Below are 24,073 nucleotides of genomic sequence, written 5' to 3' on the forward strand. Positions count from 1 at the left end.
GCTATCTCCCACCCTTTCATCTGCAGGTGTTGCTGCAGCCACAGTGCCGCGGTTTGGGGAGGGCTGGGCGGGGGGCGCAGCGCGAACAGGTGAATGCAGCAGGTAGGGTTAACTGGAGAGAGCAATCCTGCCTGGGGAGGGCTGGGGGTGAGATCATTGCCCACTAAGTCAGGGAGAGATGAGGCAGGGTGTAACCTGAAACTGGGTTCCAGCTGGTCAGACTGGTTTCTGTCTGAAACCAAGAGCAGACACTGCACTTCAAACAGGACTTGCTCTCCTGCATCTCCAGGCTGGTGAGATGTAACTTACTGCGATGTAAGGTTAGCTAATGGGCCATGGACATGCATTAAAACTGGGCTGCCTTGCCCCTGCATCACCAAACTGGTGATGCTGGGCGTCCCAGCGCTGCTCCCCATCAGGAAGGTTTTCTGACCTGCGCTCTGCTCCGGGCTTTGCCCTGTCACTGCCATCTCTCCGCTCATGCCCGACCTACGCCAGCCGTCCTGTGCAGCTGCTTACACCCACGCTACCCCCATGTGCCCTCTGAGGGGCTGCCCCAGGAGAAAATCTTGATGGGGTCACCAGTCCTGGCATGGAGTGGGTAACCCATGGTGTGGATGTTGGAAACGGAAGCTGCTTCTCTGATACACCCAAAGAGAGAGGGCTATGTGTGTTACACTCACGTTCACTTAAAGCTTGTCATCCTGTTCCAAGCTTCTTTGGGATGGAGGGCACGAGGGGTGTCAGGATGTCAGCACAACTCAGGGAAGCTCGGAGCCTCAGCAGGCCCCAGTGCTGCCGGCTGTAAGGGCGTGCACCCCAGCCCTGCACTCCCCAGCTTGTATGGTGCGGGGTCAGACCCCTGATGGTCAGACAGCCCTAGCTCTTCCCCTGGCAGCAGCCAGAGATGAATACTTGTGTAAGGCACTGCTGCCAGGACTGTGCTGCTCCACCGAGGGCAACCCGCTGCCTGTTCCACAGCATCCAGTCTGATCTGTTTGTGGCTTCCACCTTTGCAGAAGGAAGACCACAGAGCCGCTCATGTCCAGCAAAGCTTTTTACCCACCTCGCTCCCACTGCCAGGGGGGCTTGCCTGAGGCTGTGGGTGATTTAATCCCAGTGGGCTCAAGGAATCCTCGGACGCCTTGTGTGGCTGCCAGGCTGGCGGCAGGAAGCATTAGCTCACAGTTCGATATCAGGTGTCTCCGGCCTCCCCGTGGCACAATGGCTCTGTAAATAAACACAGCAGCTGCCCCCGGCAGGACAGGGGATGGCTCCACAGTGGCAGGCCAGAATATTGTCTCCTGCACAAAGGCCACGGTGATGTGATACTTTCTGATAAGTTGCTTCTGCTTTCTGGCTTAATTTATTGCTTAAGGAAGAAATTATTTTGGCTTTGAGGTCAAACAGTTCATTCAGGTTATCGACAGAGTTCTAAAAGAAGGAGTAAGGAGGAATGGGCTTGTCTTCGAGCTCTGCAGAATGTAAAAAGAAATTTGAATGCACACTGTGGAGTGTGCTTTCTTATACATCTAACAGGGTTTTCTTGGGACTGTGGGTTGCAGCCCATCTCTACCACATCTTTCTCTGAGGAAGACAACCAGATTCCCCCCTGGCAGAGGTGGCACCAACCTAGTGCTGGAGAAGACCACCTCTTCCACCCCTTCCCATGACAACCTGGGCCTTCCTCCAGGGTGCTCTGGCCCCAGTGCAGGGGTTAAGGTGGCCAAAGCAGCTGAGGGCCAACGTGGCAGAGCACTTTGCATGCAGCCAGCAGGGGGACAGCGTTGCATGTTTTCCAGCCAGTTCTGGGATTCCTCAACTGATGATATCTAAAGCCTCAAGAACACTAACATGGGGTGAACAGCAGGAGGCTGCTCAGGTGAAGGATGCAAGGCTCCATTGCAAGTTAATTGGCAGTGTCCTTTGCTCTGAGCCTTATCTTTCCTTCCACATGTGGGTAACACAGCCTCCTGGGGTTTAAATAAGTGAGTGAACTTCTGGCAAACATTGAATAAAGGGCTGTGAAAAACTGATCTGGAGGGTTCTTTACAAGGCAGCAGCATCAATTGGAGCCTGTATCTACAATACTTGTCCTATGTGAAGACATTCTTACAGAATAAGATCAGATACAGATTTGAAATGTCATGGCTATTCCAGACTTTAGTAAGCAAACACTGCTTGCTAAAGGAGTGCCTGTGTGGGAAACAGTCTATGAAAACTTTCCAGACACTTTTTTTTTTTTCCTCCTTGAAGAAATGGAGAGAGAAATTAGAAACACTCTCCCATGGCCATTCAGCACGGAACCATGTTACTATAATAATTTATAGTCACAGGGAAATACAGCCAGCTAGGACAACCTTTATTTAAAAGAAATTATAGCAGATCCAGTCTCTTCTGCAACACAGCCTGTAGAAAGGTATGGAGGAGCTTTTTTGCAAGGAAGCTTGGCTGACCAGTGTCACAGGGAAGTGACTGTTTCCTGGGCAAGGTGCCACATTAGGTGTGACAGAGTTTCTGTGGCCCTTCAACAATGATTGTCTCTCCGAAATGCCCTCATCTGCAGCCGTGTCAGGAGTTTTGAAATTCACGATTGGTTCCTGTAAGAGCTCTAGGAGATTTCTGGCAGAGGCCAGACCCAGCGTTTAATTACTGTGTTCTCCAAGTTGCCCAGAGCCAGCCTGCATTAGAGGTTACACAAAACAACAGGTAGCAGTTGATGTGAGCTACAGAGGCTAGCAAGGCTGGTGGAGCCAGCTAGGCGCTCCAGAAAGAAGAGGGGAAATTTCCACAAATCTCAGCATAGACAAGATGTCTGTGGCTTTGTTCTCTGCTCTGACACACCTGACCCACATGCCACATGCTTCAAGATTGTCAAAAAATACTTGCAGCTGTTCTTGAAGCAACGCATTGTCTGTGCTGGCCCAGGAATTCGAGCTGCTGGGACTCTCCCAGCCGTAAACTTCTTTAAATTAAGCCATAGTGTCCCTCTCATGTAGGCATGGGGGGAGCCGTTCCCTCCCCAGCTGCACCCAGGGGCCGAGTGCTGGTGCCTGCCTCCTGCCTGTGCCTCCAATGCAGGCTGCCGGCTGCACTGATGTGTTTTTAATTCATTTGAGGGTTATTGTTCGGCCAGGGCAGGTTTCCGAAGCGGTTTGCCAGCCCCTTTGAGGTGTCCACAAGAGGGGGCAGCAATACCTTAATGTCCCGCCTGGTGTTATCTTGGACATTGCAATGTCGAACCAGCAGAGACATCTTGTGCTGCAGGCACTGGGCACTACTCTAAGGTGTGAGGTGCCATGGCCATCTATGAGCCCCATAAGCTATGAGGTCTTGTTCCCTTCCTCCCCATCTGTTATGGTCCATGTTATCATACTCCAGCCAGCCTCCAAGCCTCATAGCCACCTCGGAGGCAGGGGAGAGATGGTGCAACCTTCCAAAGAGCAGAAAACTGACTGCAGGTCTCCCAAGCCTCTTGTGGGTCCTCCATACACTGGGTCTTCTTCCCTTTGGTTTCATGTGGCTTACACAGAGCCAGCCTCAACTCCCAGGCTCATGAGTCCAGCAGCAAAATCTTGCAAATTTTTAAAAAAGTCTGGGGGTGTTTCTCCCTCTTGTTTTTTTTTTTCTATTATTTGGATACATTTCCCAGATTTTTTTCCAACTTCTACTCCTCCCCCTAAAACATACAGTATGTTTTGGTAGAAATAAGAGATTTTTCTTCATGTAATCACAGGACTTTAGGGAAGTGGAGTTTTCATTAAAATCAAACCAAGCCTAAACCATCCTTTTGTAGAGTGTCATCAAATTCAGAAGTTTGCAGCCGTGCCTTCCAAACCTCACCATACACCCCTTTTCTCTGTCTTGGAGGCTATAAATCCATATTAGAGGATGAAGGGGCATTTTTCACACACTCAGGGAGGCTTCAGTACCAGGGCAGACACTGGGCATCAGTGGGGTCGTTGCATGGACCGTGTGGCTCCACAGCCAAGCAGACGGAGCTGCTGCCGAGGACGCAACGCTCTTATTTTAATGCCCTCACTAGAGGTTTTTGGTGCACAAAGTTTCTGTTAAACCAGTTTGAACTGGTTCTCTCTCTTATTTAGAAACTACCCATGCTCATGCTGTAGAATTACACCATGTCAACAAATCTTCCTTTCCCTCTTGCCCTAGTATTCTGGGAGAGGGGGAGGTCTTTTTACCTTTCCCTGAAGCCTGAGCTAATCTGTTTTAAATGCAAAACAAATGTACCCAGGAATTGCCTCTTTCCTGCCATGTCTTCTGCTGACTGCTCCTTCCACTGCCCCTCAGCCATAGCCATATCATTTCCACCCTTTTTTCACTTATCTCCCTGTTCAGCTGCTAAGAGATGGATCGGAGACAGGATCTACTCAGAAAGCAAGCTTGTAGATAAAGGGAAGAGCTGGCACAACGTGTGTGCCCAATATCATCCTGCCTGTTGTCTTATACATGCACATTCTCAGACAGCAAGACTTTATCTTCTTCCTTTTCTGTTGCATTCCAGTCACACTCCTGAGGCACGCAAGGCGGTAAATCCCATGAAACTACCTGGCCATCAGGAAAATGAGTAAGCATCTGAAGGATTCTGCTTGCAAATCATCAGCGAAGCCAGGTACTGCCATTTGAATACTAAAAGTGTTGTGTATGAGGGAAACTTCCACTGTTGGCCAACCCTGGGGCAGCTGGGTGAGGCCCAGACGGAAGCCCGAGCACCAAGAAAATAGCTATTTGTTTTCATCAGTATTTTTTCACCACTAGGCTCTTCTTCTTCCGCAAGGCCGCGGAGGAAAGGAGCTGATCTAAAATCTCGCATGAAGTTTCACAATACACTTGAGCTTCTCCCAGGCTGCTAAATGAAGGGGTAATCCCCGGCTGCATCTGCCTTTTTTATGTTAGCAGTGCCCCCCAAGCATGCTGGCAAAAAGCTATCAACTTCAAGGAATGCATTTCCTGCTCATGCCTCTCCAACCCCTGGGGGCACCAGCTGAGCACCAGGGCTAGCAGGAAGAAACATTTTGGGCTACTGTAGAAACAGAAACTGTGGTGATTTTGGGGGTAGCTAACCTAGAAACATCCAACTATCCTCATGAGCTCCAGAGCCTCTCCTGGCCCTGTATGCCCTGAGCCTACAGCACTGGATTGAGGCTCTAGAAAACTGTGTCCAGCTTCTGCTGGTTGTTCTTGAAGCCACAAGCCTGCTTGGTGAGTCTCATCACCTGAAGATCGAGAATGACATTGCTATCTTGCCTCCACACCCTCCCCGCGGCGCACCGTTTGCACTGATGTCTAGGGCAGGCAGCTCACCTGCTGTCCTGCCTTGGCCCTAGGCGCTGGGGCTGAGAGGAGCGCTGCCCCAGACTGCCCTCACCCACCCCTTCACATGGACCAGCAGCCTCATGAAAGGCTCCTTCTTCCCCATGCCTCCAGGCTTTCTGCAAATTGCCTCATCCAGCTGCTGGGAAATGGGGGCTTTCCCAGCTTTCATTTATTCCCCACTGCATTCGGGTTTATTTTAATTGTGTGTGATTAACCAGCTGTGGGCTGGAAACTCTTCTTACAGCCCGCTCCGAGCAGGCCATGAGGTAAAACGATGGCAGTCTCTCCCTCGAAGCCAGGACTTCTGCAGCAGAAGGCAGCTGGGTGTGAGAGGCCTGGTGTGAAGGCTCAAGCAGAACCTGCATTTGGGGCAAAAGTGGCTGCTTATTTTGCACAAGTAACAAGGACGAGGACTGCCTGGCTGGGTTGTGCATGTGACTGTCGATGTGTCAGGAGAAAAGCCCTTTCCAGAGCCAGGGGGAGAAGGCCAAGCCCCAGCTCTCAGGGTCCACACCCTGGCAACCACCATTTAATTTGCGCAGTCACTGTGTCATGCGTCAAGCAGGTACAGGAGGCCGCTCAGTCAGAAGTCCTCTCTGGGGGGAAAAATGGTGGCAGCACTTTTTCTGGGGGGTGGGCAGGGGTGGCTCTGAAGGGCTACGTGGGTTTCTAGGCTGGAGGGAACCAAGCCCTATGTCCCCTGCTGCACTCTCTGCACTTCAGAGAAGCTCCTCCAGAAGGGCTTTGTGGTTGGGGTGCTTTCCACTCTCAGACCACCTGCAGGTTGGGTACTCTGGCCTCCTCCTGATTACTGTTTTCAGCAGAAACAAAGTGCAAAACGCCCAGTCCTTGTCTCAGGACCTTGAATCAAGAGAAGTAACCTGGGAAAAGAGGATGCCAGGGAGCACAGGGTGCTTGTCCTTCCCTGGAGATAACTGTCCTACCTCTCTCCTTCCAACAAATGCCCTTTCTACTCTATAGCTCCTAATGACTATTCCTCCTGGGATGGCCTCATTGATACATATCTAATGAAACACAGAACAATTAAGCTCAGCTTGCAGTTGCCTTTGGAGTCTGCTGCTTCTGTTTCTACATGGAGAATGGCTGATGTGTCCAGGTGTTTTCTTTTTCAGTTGAGTGTTGCCTCTTGTCACCGAGCTTGGCCAGATCCGTGTGCAGTGTAGGGCAGGAGAAAGGCAGATGTTCTGGGTAGGGGGATTGTTTCTCTTCTGTGAAGAGGGAAAAGGAGGCTAAGCTGCGATGACTTGTGAATACGCCCGGTTCCTTTTGGCAACCGTATGCACATCTAAATCAGAGATCACTGAATCCTCTTCTGTCACCATCCCACAGCCAGCTTCACAAGCCTTGTGAGAGATGTCACATGTAAACAGCCGTTTTCCCTCCAGAGCCACCTCTGATGCTCATACACGTGCTTTTGGCAAGGGTTGCGGCTGACTAATGCTCTCATTGCCGGGTATATCGGCTCCCTCCACTCCGCAGGAACATCCCCAGCAAACGAACCCCTTCCTCCAGCGCTGCTGCGCGTCCCCATTCCCACCGCAGCCACCGGGCAGGCGGAGCTGTGGTCACACAGCGGGCAGGTAGAACAGGTCCCTGCGGCATGACGGGGCTTGTTCAAAGCCTGACTTCCTATTCCTCCTGTTTGCCCCCTCCCCTTCACTTTCCCATAAACTCTACCTTTGTTTGACTCTCAGCACTCCCTTCTTTTGTGTCTTTTTATTTTTTTTTTCCAGATGCAAGTGGAACTTGTGATATGCATTGCAAGATGTCTGGAACCGCTCAGACCGTGTGGCACAATCTCAATATAACAGCACCAGGTGATCAGATAGCATCTTTCTCTGGTCACACAGGAAGCATGTTGCTCTGAATGTCCCTGGGACCCTTTCTGCGCAAGGCATAACGGTGTCAGGAAAGGAAGTAGTAATAAATTTTTGAACCACTGAGGAGATTCTGGCACCGTGCAGAGCACGGTGTGGGATACTTGCAAATCCTGCAGAAAGCACCATGGGAGCCTTAATGAATGAAAATGTGCCTCGGCTGTAAAACAATGGTCCTTCTAATACCAGCAAAGCTAACTTCAGCCAAGTGTCCTACAGAAAAATCCAAGATAACGAAACGTTGCCGTGTTGTATCTACACGTTGAGCTGGGATTCAGCTTGAGCCTGAATGTGGGAATTAAAAGAGGGCAGTGTGGGAATCCACCAAGCCGTTACATAGCTCTTGCTTTCTGCCTGCTGTTGCAGCTTCCTCTCCATGCTGCAGCTGCTCAGAGCCACACGTAAACACCAAACCCTCCCCTCCAAGGTGCCTTTCATCTCCTTGGAGCAGAGAACAAAACAACTTGGCCTCGATACATTCAGAGCTTGACTGGCCACCTCCCTGTGACCAGAAATGGCTGCTGCCTCCATGATATGGCTTTGGGGCTGTCTTCTGTGGTGCTGTGCTCCCATCCCCAGTGTCTGCTGTCGATTTTTGTGAGCCACCTGTGGGTGGCTGATGTGGGCAGAGTCCTTGTCCCAGCCCTGGCAGTAAGGAAATCAGCTCTCTGCCCAGTTTTCCAAGGAAAAAGTGATGGTTGGGAGGCCAGGTCCTTCCTGAAGACCCAGTTAGGAGGGAAGAGCCGATGTGCAGGTACTTCTCAGAACTGGCCACTGGCAGTCAGCAACGAGACAAACCGTGTTCGGCTCCTGACCAAGTCCATGCTTGTTGGTGCTGCAATTAGAGTGGAGCAATACATGTTGCACATAGTACGGACCAAATTTCTCATGGAGATGAGTGTTGTGGAGCTGGGCAAAGCTCAGGAGCCGTCCCCAACCTGGTGGTAATTGTAAGGTACGTCAATCCTTTGAAAACGCTTCTGAATGCAGGGCTGGAAAGGGCCTCCTGACTCAAGCCCACTTATTTTCTATTTTCGACAACTTTTGTCATCTATTAGTTTTCATAAACAAGACTGGCTCGGTCTTCAAGGGGAGGGGCTTGTCCTCACGGTATTCTAGCTGAAAACCTTTCCAGAACCTCCAGGCTCTGTGAACAAGAAACCATCTTCTAGTTTCCAACCTGCCCTAAATTGTGTCCACTCCATACCCATTTAATTTGCATAAAAATTGTTCTTTTGCTTAAAAAGTTAATTTTATCCCCCAGCTTGAGAAAGTTCAGAATCCAGTGACAAACAGCCAGTAGCTATGTCTTGAGCTCTCCTTGCAGATCATCCCAAACTGTAGCAACTCACATATCTGATGGTTAGAGCACTGAATCTTCTAGCCCTGTAGGATTAGCTATAAATCTCAAAGAAGAAGAGAGATTTCAGAAATCCTTAGGGTGTCTAAGGAGGCTGAGGCTTGCTGATTCACCCTAGGCTAAGTCAGAAGGCCTGCCCTGCTGCCCGGGCATCCCTGTTCCTCCCTCCTGAGCGTAGATGCCAGAAGGATCCTGCTGTGGCCAGTGACTGTTTCTAAGTCACTTGTCTGCCAGCAGCACTCAGCCAAAGTTCAGACAAGGTGAGAGGAAAGTGAACCTTTGTGTTTTCATGACAACCTGTATTTTAACCTAGCTAGGTCTGTTTCTTCATTTAGTTTAAAAGCTTCTCTGCTTTCAGCCTCCTCAAAGTGTCAGGAAGCACTCCTGTGCCTTGGCAATGCATCTTCAATCCCCAAGCTTTAAAGCCTTGCATGTTGTCACTGCTGAACTGAGGCACCTATTTAAATCAGGGACAGGGACTCCACTGATGCTGTCTGCTTCACAGAGTCAGAAGAAAGAGATCATCCCAGCTCTGCGGGGTTGATGAGCTGACGCAAGCATGACCCCATGCCATCTACACCTCCTGGAAGCAAGTCAGATTGATGCTCCGCTGATAAACATATCAGCGGCTGAGGAGCTGTCTGCAGCGCGGCTCCCATAATTACTAGCTCCAGTTCAAAGACTTTTATGCAAAGGAACAATGGGCACCAAAACAGTGTTGCTGTGTGTTATGCACCACAGTGTTTTGCTGCGATGGAAAGGTTTGCCCTGTCAGACAAGCCCACTTTTCATGTGACTGTCCTCTTTATAATACAGAGGTAATTCCTGCCAGTAAGGAGGCTATTGTCCACCTTTTAAGAACAGCAGCTGGCTAAGAAGATGAAAAACAGGTTTTAGCAAAAAGGAAAGTGCCAGTCAAAGGAAGGGCTGTTTGCTTTGTTGGAAATCTGTCCCTGTGATCAGAAGATTTCTCTGTCACTGGCAGTGACCCTGAGATGGAAGTGACAACTCATTTACTTTGCCCTCTCTGCCAACAGCTGAGCACATTGTCCTGAGTGAGCGTGCAGAAGATGTTTTTGCCTCATTTGTTTGCTTTCCCTCCCTACTCACCCTACTGAGACTCGCGACCTCTCTGTGCTCAGCAGGACGTGGACAACCCTGTGGGACGTGACCTGCCGCCTGGCCAGGCCTGGCCTTGGCAGGGTGTTCACCATGCCGCTCTTGCTGACTTCAGATCCAGCTTCTTGTGCAACCTGTCAGTCAGCAATCAACGTTATGACCGTGCAGAGCCAGAGCGGTATTTATTTTGCAGATAAGTGCTTTGCTTAGGTCAGTTGTGCCCCACTCAGTCAGCACTGATGAGACAGTGATCACTCCAACTGTGGTGGCCTGGAGAGGCTGTAAAAATTTTTGAACTCGATTATCCCTTAATGACTGTCATGTGTTTGCTGAGACATGGTTTATTTTCAGTCAATTGCTTCCCTCCCTATTCATTTTTCCTTCTCAACCCCAGAATACTAGCCCAGTGTATTTGTACAACAGCACCCCGATGCCAGATCTACACGCAACACATTCAAATTATCACAAAATTACAGAAATCTGTCCTGGCTGGTGGACTGCTTGGAGGGGAAGAGGAGAAAGAGGGGGAGTGGTCCTCGTGGCATCATCCCAGTGGGCACCCATCCCTTGTACTTCTCCAGCCTCATTCATAGCATGGCAGGCTTCTCCCTGAGCAGCTGGAGAGGTTGTGCTGAAAGTCTGTGTCCCTTTGAAGTGCCAGATTTCTTTCTCTCTCCTGCAAAAGCTTTCTTAGAGCACTGGAGAGATGTGCAGGTAGGTGGGTTGCGGGCACCTGAGTGTTTATTTGCACAGCTGGCATCTCTACAAGTTTGACACAGGTTTCAGTGAGTGATGCCTACAGTCAACACTTACAAAGTCCATGTTGGCAGGATGAGTTTAATAACAAAAATGTTTACTAGTAAGTAATGACAACATTAATAGTAATAACAATGAATTTTGCTTTATTTTCAACTGCTAGAGCATTTCTCCATTTCTTTTCTGGCATGTATATTTCTAATTTTGTTATGACCCACACAGCTCCCTGGGATTTCTCTAAGACAGAAAATATTCCCTCTAGGAAACCATAAATCCCTTCTCTCCCAAATAAGCATCATGTGCTGTTCACCTCTGAGGGATCGTTTCATGTCAGGAGCCAGGGAATCCCTTCCCACAAAGCCAAGGGATCTTGAAAGCCCTCCTTCCAGCCAGGCCTCTTAGGGCATCTAGGTTCAGAGCTGCAAGGGCTGCAGGTGCGACTCATTTCTGCTCAGCGGGAAGATGGGAATCCAGGAGCTGTCCAAGTCAGGAGCGGTCAGTGTGGTTGGGTTGCTCCAGGGTGCACCCAGACTGGCTGCCGAGAACGGGTCTGTGGTCCAGCAGCCCTGTCTGCGTTGCAGTGGATGTTCACCAAAACAGGACGGTTTCACCTGAAAATTCATCGGAAAAAGATAATCTATCGAAATCTGAAAATGCCAGTTAGATAATTCCTGGCCAGAACCAGCCTGTAACCCTGTTCTCAGTTCCACCAGGCGAAGTGAAAAGACAGGGATGTGAAGTACTTGGGGCTTGCTCCATGCCAGGAGAATTTCCCAAGTGTGGAATGACCAAAGGTGCTGAGGTCTCCAGGCGAAGGAGATGTCTGGAAGAACCTTGCAGGGGGAAGCGATCTTGCAATGAATCACCCTAGGCTCAGGTCTGATATCCCTGCCTAAAGATGCAAAGGTAATTGCCTCTGATTAATGCTGGCAAACCTCTGTGAACTCCAGCGAGGATATGAAAGGACTGACATGCCTCTTTGAGATGGGGTAAGATAGAGTACAGCCAAGTGTGGGAAGAAAATTAAGCTGAGATGTAGTTTTTAATTACCAATAAAGCCATGCTCAAGGATGGAGAGCAGGACTTGGTCTCTTCCTACTCTGTTACACTCCTTCAAGCATAGAGAGGAGGTTAGGGAAGGGCAGCTAATTCTTGCTGTAGACTTCTGTTTGTAACAATTAAATATTCATGCTGGCCCCTCAACCTTTCTGTAATTATTTAGACCACAGATGTGGCCAGAGATTTCCAGCAGGTGCCAACAAAACATGGAAGGGCAGCATCGGTGAAGTCAGCACTCAGCAGAAGCAAGCTGCCCCTTTACCACGAGGCAGGCTGGGCTCCAGATCGTGCCGTTACCTCCTTTGCTGGTCAGAGCTTGCTGGCTGTGAGCTAGCTTGACCTAGCCACAGCAGATAGCATGGCAGCCCAGCAGCAAAGCCTTCAACCATCAGCTGCTTACACAGAAATCTGCTCCCAAATTTGTGCTGCTCTCATCTGGCTGATCTTCTCTCCTAAACTACGCAGAGGTGTCTCAAAAGTCAGAATCTCCTTCTCCTCTCCCCATCCTACAAGATGATAGACTCAGGATGGGATGCTGTTCTCCACCCACAAGTTCTGATCTTGTTCAGGATCAGTTCCTGCTGCTGCTGGGCTCCCAGACCTCTGGCATGGTGGCTTTTCATCCATCTGGGCCGTGGCTGTGCCCACGTAGGCCTGCCTGCCTGTGCTACAGAATCAGCAGATCCTGACATGGATGTCCTATGTTCTGTGTTTTGGGTCCATCACTTCACTTTTCTCTGAGAACTTGATGAAGGTACCATGTAAATAAATATTGCATTTTTCCCATAATCTGAACTCAAAAGCTGGAGCTATAATCACAGTGCTTGGTCTCCCAGATCTACTAAACAGTAATGAAGACTGGTGTCTGGACACGTCAGGGTTTATGTCCCATTTTGAGGAACATGAGGCAAAACGGCTTTTGTCCCATTTTGAGGAACATGAGGAGAAATGCCGTGATGTTCCTGGCAATAACCCTTCCTCTGCCATGGCACCCTGTGAAGACCCCTTAATAAACCTGTATTACATTCCACGGAGGGAAGGGATCTCCCTTTTTCAAATGGAAAAGGGAAAGTCATTCACCCAGGACCACATAGGGGAATGATGTTAAAGCCTGAGTTAGCACTTCCAAGCTGCTGGTGACTAAAACCATATTTAGACTTTTCCTCTCTCCCAGCACCTGCTGCAGTGCCTTCATCATCGGAAAAGACATGTTTGGAGGCAATGAATAAATCCACTGCATGGAAAGGCAGGACCAGGAAGCTGTTCCCCTGCTCCTACTGGTACTCATAAGGCAGCTAACCAGGTGTTTCAGGATGTCACACTCCTCTCAGGGTAATAGCTGCATTTCCCTGTGTAGCACATAATCCCTGTATTGCAGGCTTAGAGTCTTTTGATGGGAGTCTCATACATGTAAGATTTTACTGTTATATGCTAATAACTCTTGTTATTCTACAAATCTGCTTGGCTTAAAAGAAGCAAAACCAATCACCCTACAGAAGATATCACAGCCTAGCATAACCTCACCTATCCTCCCTTCAGATTAGGCACTGTTGCCCAGATAATATTCCAGAGTGGCTGACATCTTTCATCTGCTCCATCTTATTAAACCCCCTTAGCAGAGGCATGAATATTAATCGGCACTATATATAGCACTGTGCATATTACTACCCACAGCTGGGAGTACAGCTCGGGTACCCACTGATCCGTACGTTTTGGTTTTTGCAAGGCTTTTTTCTCTTCAGCTGCTGCGACTCTCGCTGGCCGGCAGCTCCCATGCCGTGCGAGGACTCTGCTGCTCTGCTTTCCTGGCAGAGATTGTACAGTGTTTCAAAGCCTCGCTCCACCGTGGTTATTAAAGGCTTTTGTTTATCTTGTGAAATCTGCCCCGTGAATGCTGACACCGGCTGAAGTGCTGGGAGAGTTTCCCTGACTCTTCCTCTCGCTGTCTCTCACGGGTCTATTCCCATGAAAACGATCTCAGGTGTGCGGTGCGTCATCATCCCACCCCAGGCGCTTTCTGGCTTACTGGCAGGGAAGATGAATGTGCAGTTTCTGAAGCTCTGCCCATGCCCTGGTGCTCCTCCTGCCTCCCAGCCTGCTGCGGGGACCCGGGGCTCCCGGCAGGAGAACAGCCCGTGCTCGGCAATACTGCCTCAAGCCCATCTGCGCTGCTCAGGCAGCATTTTCCCAGCCTCCCTCTCCCGTACAGCCCCGCAGGGACCCAGCCTCTGCTGGGAGAGCCGAGTCCTCTCACGACGGGCCCTGCTGCAGCACATGGTGCTGACTGTCCCCTCCGGATGAGAAAGCAACGAAAGTCTCCAGGGCTGGGGGATTATCAAAGCAGCGCAGCCTCCAGCTGGCACTCCCTCCATCCCGATGGCCACTGAGCTCAGTGGCTCAGCGGCACATTGGAAGCACTGAGGAGGTAGTCCTCAGCCCACGACTTCTTTCAGCTTGTCCTGGCCCTGCTCATGGTGGAGGAGCAGCTCTGCCGTGCTGTGGGCTGCACAGCCTGCAGGAAACTCCTGCGTGGGGGATGCTCCAGGAAGGGGGCTCAGCTTGACTCGCCATATCCATCCTCCTCTGCAGGACCGTGGAGGTGCCTCCGAAGGAGGCCAAGCTGGCCACCCTTGCCATGGTGTTGCAGAAGGGCTCCTGCCACAGCCGATGGCTGTGGGGAGCAGCAGGCACAAGCCCCTGGCCCAGAGACCCCAGCCTGGCTCCTAGGTGCAGCGCTGCCCTCCGTGCCACAGGCCTGGGGAAGGTTTCAGCAGAGCCTGGCTCGCTTTCTGAGAAAACAAGGAAAGGGAGATTTACCCTAAACCCTGGGAAGCCCGTGTATTTTCATTGTATTTTAATTTTAAGAGATTGTCTGCCCCGCCCAAGATTATCTCATGGGAAAGAAAAGCCTGGCTCAGTGACTCGTGGTGAAACTTGTCCCCGAGCCAAATTTCCCACACCTGACGTTCCTCCATAGGAGCAGAAACCAGTGTATTTCAGTTCACAACACCGCCCCGGGGCGCAGCGCTGGGGGTGAGGGGATGGAGGGGGAGGATGGGACCCACATCTCCTCCTGCTCCTCCAGAACGAGTCAGGCGAGTTTGGGTGCCGAGCGGCTGGGTCCGCGAGCTGGAAAGGGCACGGTGTCACCCTGGGAACAGGCATCACGTGGGGCCGCAGCCGAGGGAACCTGTCTCAGGGATACGTTGAAACATACCCTGCTGTCTTGTGCAATAGGTCTTTGCAAGTACAATGCTGTATTTATACGGTGGGAACGGAGAGCCCAGGGCTGGACTCTGGCAGATGCATGAGTAAGCAGCTTCCAGGAGGCTCGGGTGCCAGCTGGGCCAGCGCTTTGATTCCTCTCCTGGGAGCAGATGCCTGCTCTGAGCTGGGTCTTGACCAGCATCTTCCAGCACAGGAGGGTCAGTCTTGGAGCTATCTTGTAAAATTAAAGTGGTTTCTTCATGTAAACACATTATCTTCTGGATGCACTAAAACATGATTTAGCATGGCTCCAAGAGAGGCAACGATGTAAAGGAGGGCCAAGATTTTTAAGCAGCCCAAGCAGGCCCAAGTGTCCCCTGGGCATAAATGACCTTCAGCAGGGTTGAAAGAGAAGCAGCCACACCAATGCGTAGGCTACAAGAGGACTGACATTTCTTCTGCCGCCAGCACCTATCTGAGCATTGCCTCCACTTGCTGCTGAGCCTGCTTCAGGGGCTCCCATGTGTCTTTTCATGGGGCCACCAGGCCCACACAAGAGGGATTAATCCTGCACGGGGCAGGGGCACCAGGAGCAAAGCTGAAGCAGGCTGCTTGTGCTGCCACTGCAGCTGGGAAAAGTCAGCCTGCCCCCTCCTTCCAGGCTGGAAGTGGTTGCTCCAAGTTTAATGATATTTATCCATGAGACAATCTGAAGAAAAAGCTAGTTAGCACCTGAGGATTAAATTTGGGGGCGTTAAGAAGGCGATAAGGCTGTTAACCTTGTCAGTCCTACCCCTCTCAGGAAATGGGGGAGGGTGCCACGCATGTGGTAATTGCATTTCAGTGGGGCTCAGGGAGTCTCTGCTTGTCCCCACTGCTGGGCTCGTGTCTGCTCCTGACCTGGTAAGAATTCATCCTGTCCCTTCACAGTAAATAGTACATAACCTGCAGGGCATAGAGTTCTCCCGAAGGGACCTTTAGGACTTGCCCTTCAGGCTCTGGAAGAAGGACGTGTTGAGTCAGACAAAATTTGGTATTATTTTGGGGATTAATTCCCTTTAGTGGAAGCTCAGAAAAACATTGTTAGCTAGGAACTTACTTGGCACAGCTAAACCCATTTAGGATATGCTATGTTCAGGGAAAGGAAACAAAATGCCCCCTCCATACCACGTCCGTGCTATTGCTGACAGCAGAGCACCAGAGCATTGATCCTTTGGAGCTGGCAGCTGAGAGCAGCAGCTAGCACACTGGCTTCAGGCAGGACTTGACTGACAGCACGACGTGGTGCTTACCTGCACTGAAGGACTTGCAGTGTTGCTTACACTGGTGGGAACCCGCCAATGAGTTACTCTGCTGGATAGAGGATTGTGCAGGAGTCTGCTGACCAGGACCCGAGTCAGAGTCCTAAGCAAAAAGAAGGTACAAGAGTCCCTACCCTACACGTACATTTTTTGGCATCTGATGCTGATCATTGTGCTACTGGACAAACCAGATCAAATAAGGATCCCCTCTGGTCTAAAGTAAGTGACACTTGGGTGGAATCGTGCTGGCCTAGCACTGGGCTTGGCTGGCTTCATCCAGCCTGGTGGGGTGGTTTGTATTAGCAACAGTCTCCCAGGAACAATCCTGTGCTCTCAGCACCATCTCACAGCGCAGGTTGGTCAAGCAGCACTGCAACGCAGAAACAAGCCCAAACTGTACCCGAGCCAAGCAGCAGCACAGGTCCAGTACTGCAAGGCTCTCTTCAGGGAGCCTCGGGTGGCTTTGTGAGGACACTCCATTTAATGAGTGAGATAGCTTCACCCCCACCCTTCCCAGGAGCCTGGCTGGGTTTTCAGGTTTCAGGGAGTTTTAGTGTGCTTATTGTGCACATGACAGGATATGGCTCAGTGGAATGACTCACTCCATGTGAAGTTAATTCACACTTTCCTGCTATTTCCATTCACAGGTCTTTCTGCAAGCTTGAATGCTGGGAAGCTGCGAAGCTGGGAGCTGGCTCCAAATATCCTCATAGGTTGCTTTACACCTGCACACAGCAGACTGCAGAAAGATGGAGTAGTCTCAGGCTTTGGTAAAAAAAATAAATCAAAAATCATCTTTCATCAGGAGTAATTCCCTATTCCCTTCTAGTTCCTGAATCTCATGTGCTCATCGCCTGTGCTCCACTATGTTTTTTTTTTCCATTTGGGGCCCTAGATGTGGACAGATAGAAGCCCTCCTTAGCTTTTACATACCTATGGAGCTGATGATAAAGCTGAAAGGATGAGTCCTGTGAGCTTCTTAGATACAGCCTTTGTGTCGTATGTGTCAGGAACAAAACTTTTCAGCACTCGAGTAGTGCTTAACTACCAAGTTAAGAAGCTAAATGAGGCTGGTGACTAAATTACCCACCAGCTAATGACAGAGCAGCGTGCTGTTATTAAGGCTCCCAATACAAGTCCCATATGGGCTTATCTCAGTGAGTGCTCTGGGGGCCTCCGGACAGGTCCCTGGATGGTGGCTTCTGAGGAGAGGCACTGACAACCTTGCAGACTTGCTACTGGAGACGAACAGTAAGTGAGGCGACAGGAGGATCTCGGAGGCTTTCAGCAATGGGGGGAATTTTAATCCTTGCCAGTGTAGGTTTAGACAAGGAATGAGAAGTGGGACAATTCCCCTCTTACCCCGTTGTCAGTAAAATGGAGTATCTCCTCCTTCATCTGTAGGCCCAGCTTACTTTGCACTGACAAAATGACAAACGCAAATTGCAGACGTTAAAAAAATTTATTTGAACAAATATTTGACACAATCACAGAGGAAGAAAGCAGCTCTCAGTACAGTTTCTTTTCCAGAATGAAAGAATCCCTGTTTTATACCAAGTTACTGCAGGAAAACGCTTGCTCCCCCCAGCATGAGGGGAAGCTGCTGTTCTTTGCACCTGTGGGTTTGCTCCATACAAGGTTAGCACAGTCCTTAGCAGGTCACACCAGAGCCCATGGTCTCTGGTTCAAGAAATGAAGAAGTTCTCTTCAGGTTCAAGAAATGCATAAAGACCCAACAGACAAACTGAATTTGTGGTGCTCTAGCTATCGCCTTCGCACTCTCCATCTTAGGACCCCTCGCTGGACCCAGATGGCATTTAGGTGGGGGGAGTCCTGTCAGCTCGCAGCTCATTTTGACACACCGGTCTGTTCAGGTCTCTGAGCCTTACCCTACAAGCAGCTCCACAGCTGTGGGCCTCAGCCCTCTGCAAGAAGACTTGCCCACCCAGGGAAACAGCAGGCTTGTGTCACATCCTAGGGACTACGTGAGCTGTGTCACAAAAAGAGACAGTTGTGAGAGATGTTTGCAGGCTTTTGTTTGGATCCAGAGCCACACTGCATTACTTGTACTTGTTCTTGTACAGTCCCAAGTATGCATGACTTTGGTGCAGGGCAAACAATCCCCATACATCACATTATTCCAGAGCGTTCCCAAAGTGATGGGCCATAGCCAGATGCAGAGAACCCCCTGAGTATTAAAAGCATTGCTTGCCAAACCTGTCATACTCTCTGCTACATAAGCCAGAACGAAATGTCTCTGTGAGAGAAGTTTTCGAAATCAATGCAAGTTCTGCAATGAAGTGTGAGTAGACTCACCGGGAAATGAATCCCCTGAGAAACAGGGGAGCAGGCAATGGAGCAAACACGTCAAATGTCTTTCTCTGGCAGGAACTTCATGGGTTTCCCTTGCTTTTGGTTTCAGCAGATCAAGCAGTGATTTTTACAAAAGGAAAGCTCAAGAGAAAGAAGCCCTGAGCCCTCCATTCCTTGTTCTGCAACTTCAGGAAGGACAGCACAAGGTAAATTCTGCTCTCCTGTCTAGAGCTGCAACTGAGAATTTTACTGACCAAGAGGAATGATCTCCCTACAAACACCTCCTTTTGATTCAAAAGTTAACGTATGGACACTATTACTGTGAAACTGAGATCACTAGCAAATTTTCCCAGTCCCTAGAAGAGTCCCTGAATCCCTCAACTAAGTAGAATCACAGCTGTCATTCAACAATGTTCATTCTTCTTTCCTTCCCCATCTTTCTTCCTTCCATCTCTTTTTCCTTTTTATTCCCTTCCTTTTCTACCTTTTTTCTCTCTCTTTCATTACATGCAGTACCTCCCCATCTACATTTCACCTCTTGGCAGTGTTACAAACCCTTCACTGACACAGTTTGGTCTCCTCTAGGCAGACAGAGCCACCCATCACTGCTCTTCACCTGTTTGTTCTCTCGGATCACCACACACACAGATTTTTAAAAACAGGTCCCAAGCTCACGACTGCCTCTTCAGATGGTGCTACAGCACTGGCACTCACTGGAGTCCAGAGTCCTCTTCAGAGATCATTTTGCTTAAAGAAGCAATGCAGGTCCCAGTGCATTTCTTCATCAGCCAGCTAACGGCCTTTATTTAGGAAAAACCTCAAGGGCACTCACAGTATAGGGCCTTCAAGAAAGAATGCTGCTTTTTCACAGCCAAGTGACTTCTACCTATTTTGACAAGCAGAATCAGGGAGGAAACCCAGCTTTACAAACTCAGCAGCCTGTGTTTGACCCCACTGCAGTTGCCCATAACTGCCGCTGCCCTACTCACTCTGTCAGGACTCTGAAAGTGTGTTAGTTTCAGACAGAAAAATGGCCATTTTGAACAATGCAAGGTACCTGCCTGTTCTGCAGTACTGAGTCTTGGTGTATTAAAGGCTCCCATTAGCCTGGGACACTACAGCTGTGTCCAGCAGATACTTAGAGCTGCCTGGGCAATTCCACATCCTGGTACATCTGAAATCCAGTTCACGTCTCCCAGGCATCTCATAGAGCAACCCAGCAAGAGCCAGGTTTCCAAGCCCAGCAGCTTATCATATCCTCCTCGCTGGGACCACAGGAGCAGTCACTCCAAGAAGGTGCAGAGCAATACTGGCATCACGTTTCGTTTTTCCCCCCCTAAAGCAGCTTCAGACAAAGCAGAAGAACTTCTTCCAGCGGCACTTGGAGAGAGTTTTGATGCCTTTGGCTGTCATCTTCTTTTCTTGCCGTGCTTTGTGTTCAACACCGCTGACAATGGCCATGTCGAACACTTCTTTGAGGTTCTTCTGGGTCAGTGCTGAGCACTCCAGGTAGGCTTCAGCGCGGATTTTATCTGCTAGACCTTCTGCCTGAGGCCGGGGCACGGGCTTCACGTGGTAGCGATCCAGGCTGATAAGGACATTGACGTCATCCCGCAAGTCTGCCTGTGTCCCCACTAGCAGCACCGGGGCCCGGGGGTTGTGAGTTCGTATCTCAGGGATCCATTTCTCAGTAATGTTTTGGAAGGAGCTTGGATTTACCACACTGAAGCAGACAAGGAAGACGTCGGTGTCTGGGTAACAAAGCGAGCGCAAACAGTCAAAGTCCTCCTGCAGAGAATAAAGGGGAAAAAAACAAGTCTTCACTGGGCTGAACTCTAACAGTGTGATACCGCAGAGACTTTTTCACACATTAGCTAGGACAGCAACACCCAAAAGGCATCATGCGGACTTTGTGTCCATGCCATGCTTCAGCTGAGGCAGTCTGTCATTCACCGGTCTGTGCCTGCCATACCAGTGAACGGCTGATGCTGTACTGGCGCATCTCCTTTCTTCCCACTTAAACACTGCCTTCCTCAAAAGCCTGCAGACGGTCCCCATCCCACAGGACCAGAGCTGACAGCTCCTTTGAGAGAACTCACCTGGCCAGCGGTGTCCCACAGCTGGATCCGGACTGGAGCTCCATCCACCAGGACCTGCACTGTAGCAGAAAGAGAATACAGATGAGTCTAAGGAAGCTGCCCAGCACACACGCATACATTTTTCCCCAGAGCACTCCATTTTGTATCCTGCTAAAGAGACCCCTGAAGTCACTTCAGTCTGTCCTCCCTCACAAACCTCACTGAAACAGCTGAAGTTTGCACTGAAAATGTTATGAGACCAGCTCACAGACTTTCCGATTTTATCAGAAAACCTCAGGTGTTCTGGGTTGTTTTCCAGTATTTTCAAAGAATCATTCCGTATTACTGTTTCTTTAGAGAGAAGAAAAGCCCTTAGCTGAACAGTGCCCTGAGAACAACTTGTTGTTCTTCCATACCACAAGAAAACAAGTAAGGATAAACACAAACAGAACTTCAGCAACTTGCTCCTAGCTTCTTGGCCCAGGGTAGATGCTCAAATCAGTCTTAATTAAATGAGTTATTGGAGGTTTTTCTCATCTGTTAAAAAGAAAGCAATTCCAGAAGTGCCCCAGCTAAGGAAAAGCAAATACCTAAAACCATCTTTGAAATAAAGAAGCTATTAAGGAAATGGTGATTAGTGAAATCCCCTTCAGAGACTATCTGCACACTGAAAAACTGCTGAGTTACAGATGTAAGGTCTGCTTCCATTTCACTCCCTAATCACAGTAAGCCTTCATGTGGTATCAGCTGACTCAGACTGAGGGCTGGCAGGACCTCTGATGGAAATCTGGAATGAAACTGTTAGATGTTTAAGTGCACAGACACCACAGAGACTGGCTAGGAACTGAGGCAAAAGAAAGATATCGGGGAAACTGGAAATCACTTTAAAGTCTTGACAATGTGGATGGGGCTGTGCTCTGCTGAATAGAGGCAGACATCCTGTGCCAAGGTGACAATGGCTGGCATTTGACACTAGCTAGCTAAACTGCTTCTCTGTGCCCAGAATGAGGTTTATTGTCCTTTTCTTCTTGTGTTGTTTAAAAAAAAAAAAAAAGAGAGAGAATTAGATCAATCTTTTATTCTTTAAGTAATTAGCCAGGTGACAAAAGTGACAGAACCAACTGACCTGGAGAGTTTAAAACAAACTCTTGGAGGAGATCTTTCCTCCCTGGAAGCCTGTGGAGAAGGAGGGAGACACAGACAAAGCGAGAACTGAAATTTGGTGGGAGACAGCAAACAAAGGAAAAATGAAGGGGTGGGTGCATACACCACTGTGCCACTCCTCACCGAGTATAGCTGAAAGTCATTGCTTCCTTGGGACTGGGAAACGGTTGGGTTGTTACCATATCTTTGCCCCAGAGGAGGAAGAGAAACCTGTTCCTGATCAAAGAACCTGCTAGATCCTGACTTGATCTTCGAGGCACTGGGCATTTGCCTTTCTAGTATCTGGTTTCTTCTGCCTCACAAGTGTGCCGAGAGAACGAATTAGCATCTCTGAAACGTTTTACAGTCTTCAGAAGAAAGGCACCACATATATTACCTGCTGCTCCAGTGCTTGCACAAGGCTTTTTCGTACCTGCTGCTAGCCTAAGCTACGCCAGCAACTCTGCGACAAGCCTCTGACTACCGCCCGCACCAGGTACACACCCTGAGGATGAGGCTGGATTTCGGTACAATAGCGTAGGGGCCGGCAGAACAGGATAGCCTGGTGGGGAAAGGTCACCAGGTATGCGTTTCACTCAAGGCTGCTGTGCCTGGCAGTGACACTCAGCCTGCTGGCAGCGCCCAGATGGATGCAGCTGGGTCACAGTCCCGGCACTGCTCCCGATAACGCAATGCTTTCTCCTATCTCATTGCCTTCTTTAACTTGTACTGGCTTTATAGCCCTTTGACCTTATATCCCATTGACCAGAATTTGGGTTGGGATGTAAACAGGGAAGCTCACCTCTGCTGGCAGCTTCAATTGCAAGTGTTCCCCAAGACAGGAGGGAGTTGGGCTGAAATTTCCAACATGGGTCCTGAACTGTGCTTTGTGAATCCAGGGAAGGGCTTTTTTCAAGTTTATCCACGTTAAGAGTAGGAGTGGGAAAGAAAATTCCTCTCTTCTCCCATTTTTTTGCTCCTCCCAATAAGAAGAAAGTGAACTTTGGAAGACCCATTTTTAATGACGTTTTTGATTTCTATCAGTTGCAAATGCTATGCACCTCTGGAAGTCAGGCTCAGTACTGAGACATTAAGATTGGGGCTAACCCTGTGTGCAGCTATCCTTGAATCACCCGCTGCTAGAAGGGAAATCTCTGAACTCATACTGCCTCCACCTTTCTGGATCATTTTACTACAAATTTGCCCTTCAGAAAACACGGAGGCTGATGGCTGCAGTAACTTCAAACCTCTCTTAGCCCTTCCATGGGCATGAAGGAAGCAGAGAGAGCAGAAACCTTCCCACGGAAGGGCTCAAAGGCTCTTTACATCTCTTCCCAAAAGGCTTCTGGAACCTGAACACCAGCATGATCCCAGTTTGTTCCCTTTAAGCGACAGCGGGAGAGCTTAGAGAGGGTCAAGGAACAATCAATAATTCCCGGTGCAAGAGTGAGCAACTGGGAGGACATTCAGACAAACAAAGTGTTCCCTCTGAGAGCCCATGAGACTATGACACATTGCAAGTCTAGTTCCCTGTCTGACTTGAGCCCATCTCTAATCTACCTATCTATGCTATCATGTACTGCACGTTTCTTTGGATCAGGTGAAGATCAGCAATCTTTCAAAGGGCTTTTAATTGTCCCGGGTTTTATATTAGAAGCTGAAGCCCAGAAGAAGAGGAGTGGAGAACAAGAACAAAGATGTCATTTGCAAAAGTGGAAACTAACAAGAGCTCCTCAGCTGACAGGGAAGGAAGGCATTTTAGGCAGCCCTATTAAGCTGCTCAATTTTTTGGCAACCTCTGCTCCAGCCTCACTTCACTGGATGTATGGGGAAGAGCAAGTTTCTGCTGAACACCGGTTGACAGCAGAAACCCTGCAGCACAACGCTGTGATGTTTCTGAAGCTAAAAAGCCACGAAGCCCCCTTGCACCTACCCGCAGAAGCACCCCCAGACCCAGGTGCCCAGCCACTGCCATGCACACCTCATCCTCACAGCGGGGCTCCCGCTGCTGAACTTCACGCGACGTGGGCCTGGGTCTGACCCAGAGGAACCACGTCCAAGCATGGGTTTTTCCCGGCTCCATGTCCCCCTGTGTCCCAGCCACGAGTGGGGACGCGCGGGTGGGCGCCTCACCTGAGAAGGTGTCGAGGGCGGTGGGCTGGTACTCGTCGGGGTAGCCGTTGGTGGTGTAGCTGACCACCAGGCTGGTCTTGCCCACGGCTCCATCGCCGACCAGCACGCACTTGATGCCCAGCTCCGGGCCGCTGCCCCGGGGCCGGCTGTGCCTCCGCAGGGCGGGCGGGTAGTCCAGCAGCTCCTGAGGGGGCATGGCACCGGGGGCACCGGGGGCACCGGGGGCTCAGCGGCGCGGCGGGGCCGCTGCCATGCCCGGCCGGGAGGAGGCTGCGCGCTGCCGTGCGGGGCCGCCTGCCTCCCTCTGGCCTCCCGTCTGTCGCCTCTCGCCCTGCTCCTCAGCTCCGCACCTGCCGCCGGCTCCGCTCC

The 24,073-nt window shown here is 50.1% G+C and overlaps 1 protein-coding gene across 1 annotated transcript; it reads right to left on the reverse strand.

Annotated features, from left to right (window-relative positions):
• Positions 1-19,675: 19,675 nt before the first annotated feature.
• Positions 19,676-24,073, reverse strand: RHOV (ras homolog family member V). The gene is made up of 3 exons (XM_040559536.1): positions 23,705-24,073; positions 20,450-20,508; positions 19,676-20,138 (listed from the first exon to the last, which is right to left on the reverse strand). The coding sequence occupies exons 1-3, from the start codon at positions 23,898-23,900 to the stop codon at positions 19,698-19,700; spliced, it is 696 nt and encodes a 231-aa protein (XP_040415470.1). The 5' UTR covers positions 23,901-24,073; the 3' UTR covers positions 19,676-19,697.

This window comes from Cygnus olor, chromosome 5 (assembly GCF_009769625.2).
Source record: "Cygnus olor isolate bCygOlo1 chromosome 5, bCygOlo1.pri.v2, whole genome shotgun sequence".
NCBI lineage: Eukaryota > Metazoa > Chordata > Aves > Anseriformes > Anatidae > Cygnus > Cygnus olor.

What these genes read in the sequence shown, in the direction of transcription:
- RHOV (XM_040559536.1), bottom strand. Translation starts at nt 23,900, where the DNA reads ATGCCCCCTCAGGAGCTGCTGGACTACCCGCCCGCCCTGCGGAGGCAC. An exon ending in CGCCCTCGACACCTTCTCAG is followed by an intron (nt 20,509 to 23,704) that starts GTGAGGCGCCCA and finishes TTTCTGCTACAG; the next exon opens with TGCAGGTCCTGGTGGATGGA. An exon ending in TGTGGGACACCGCTGGCCAG is followed by an intron (nt 20,139 to 20,449) that starts GTGAGTTCTCTC and finishes TATTCTCTGCAG; the next exon opens with GAGGACTTTGACTGTTTGCG.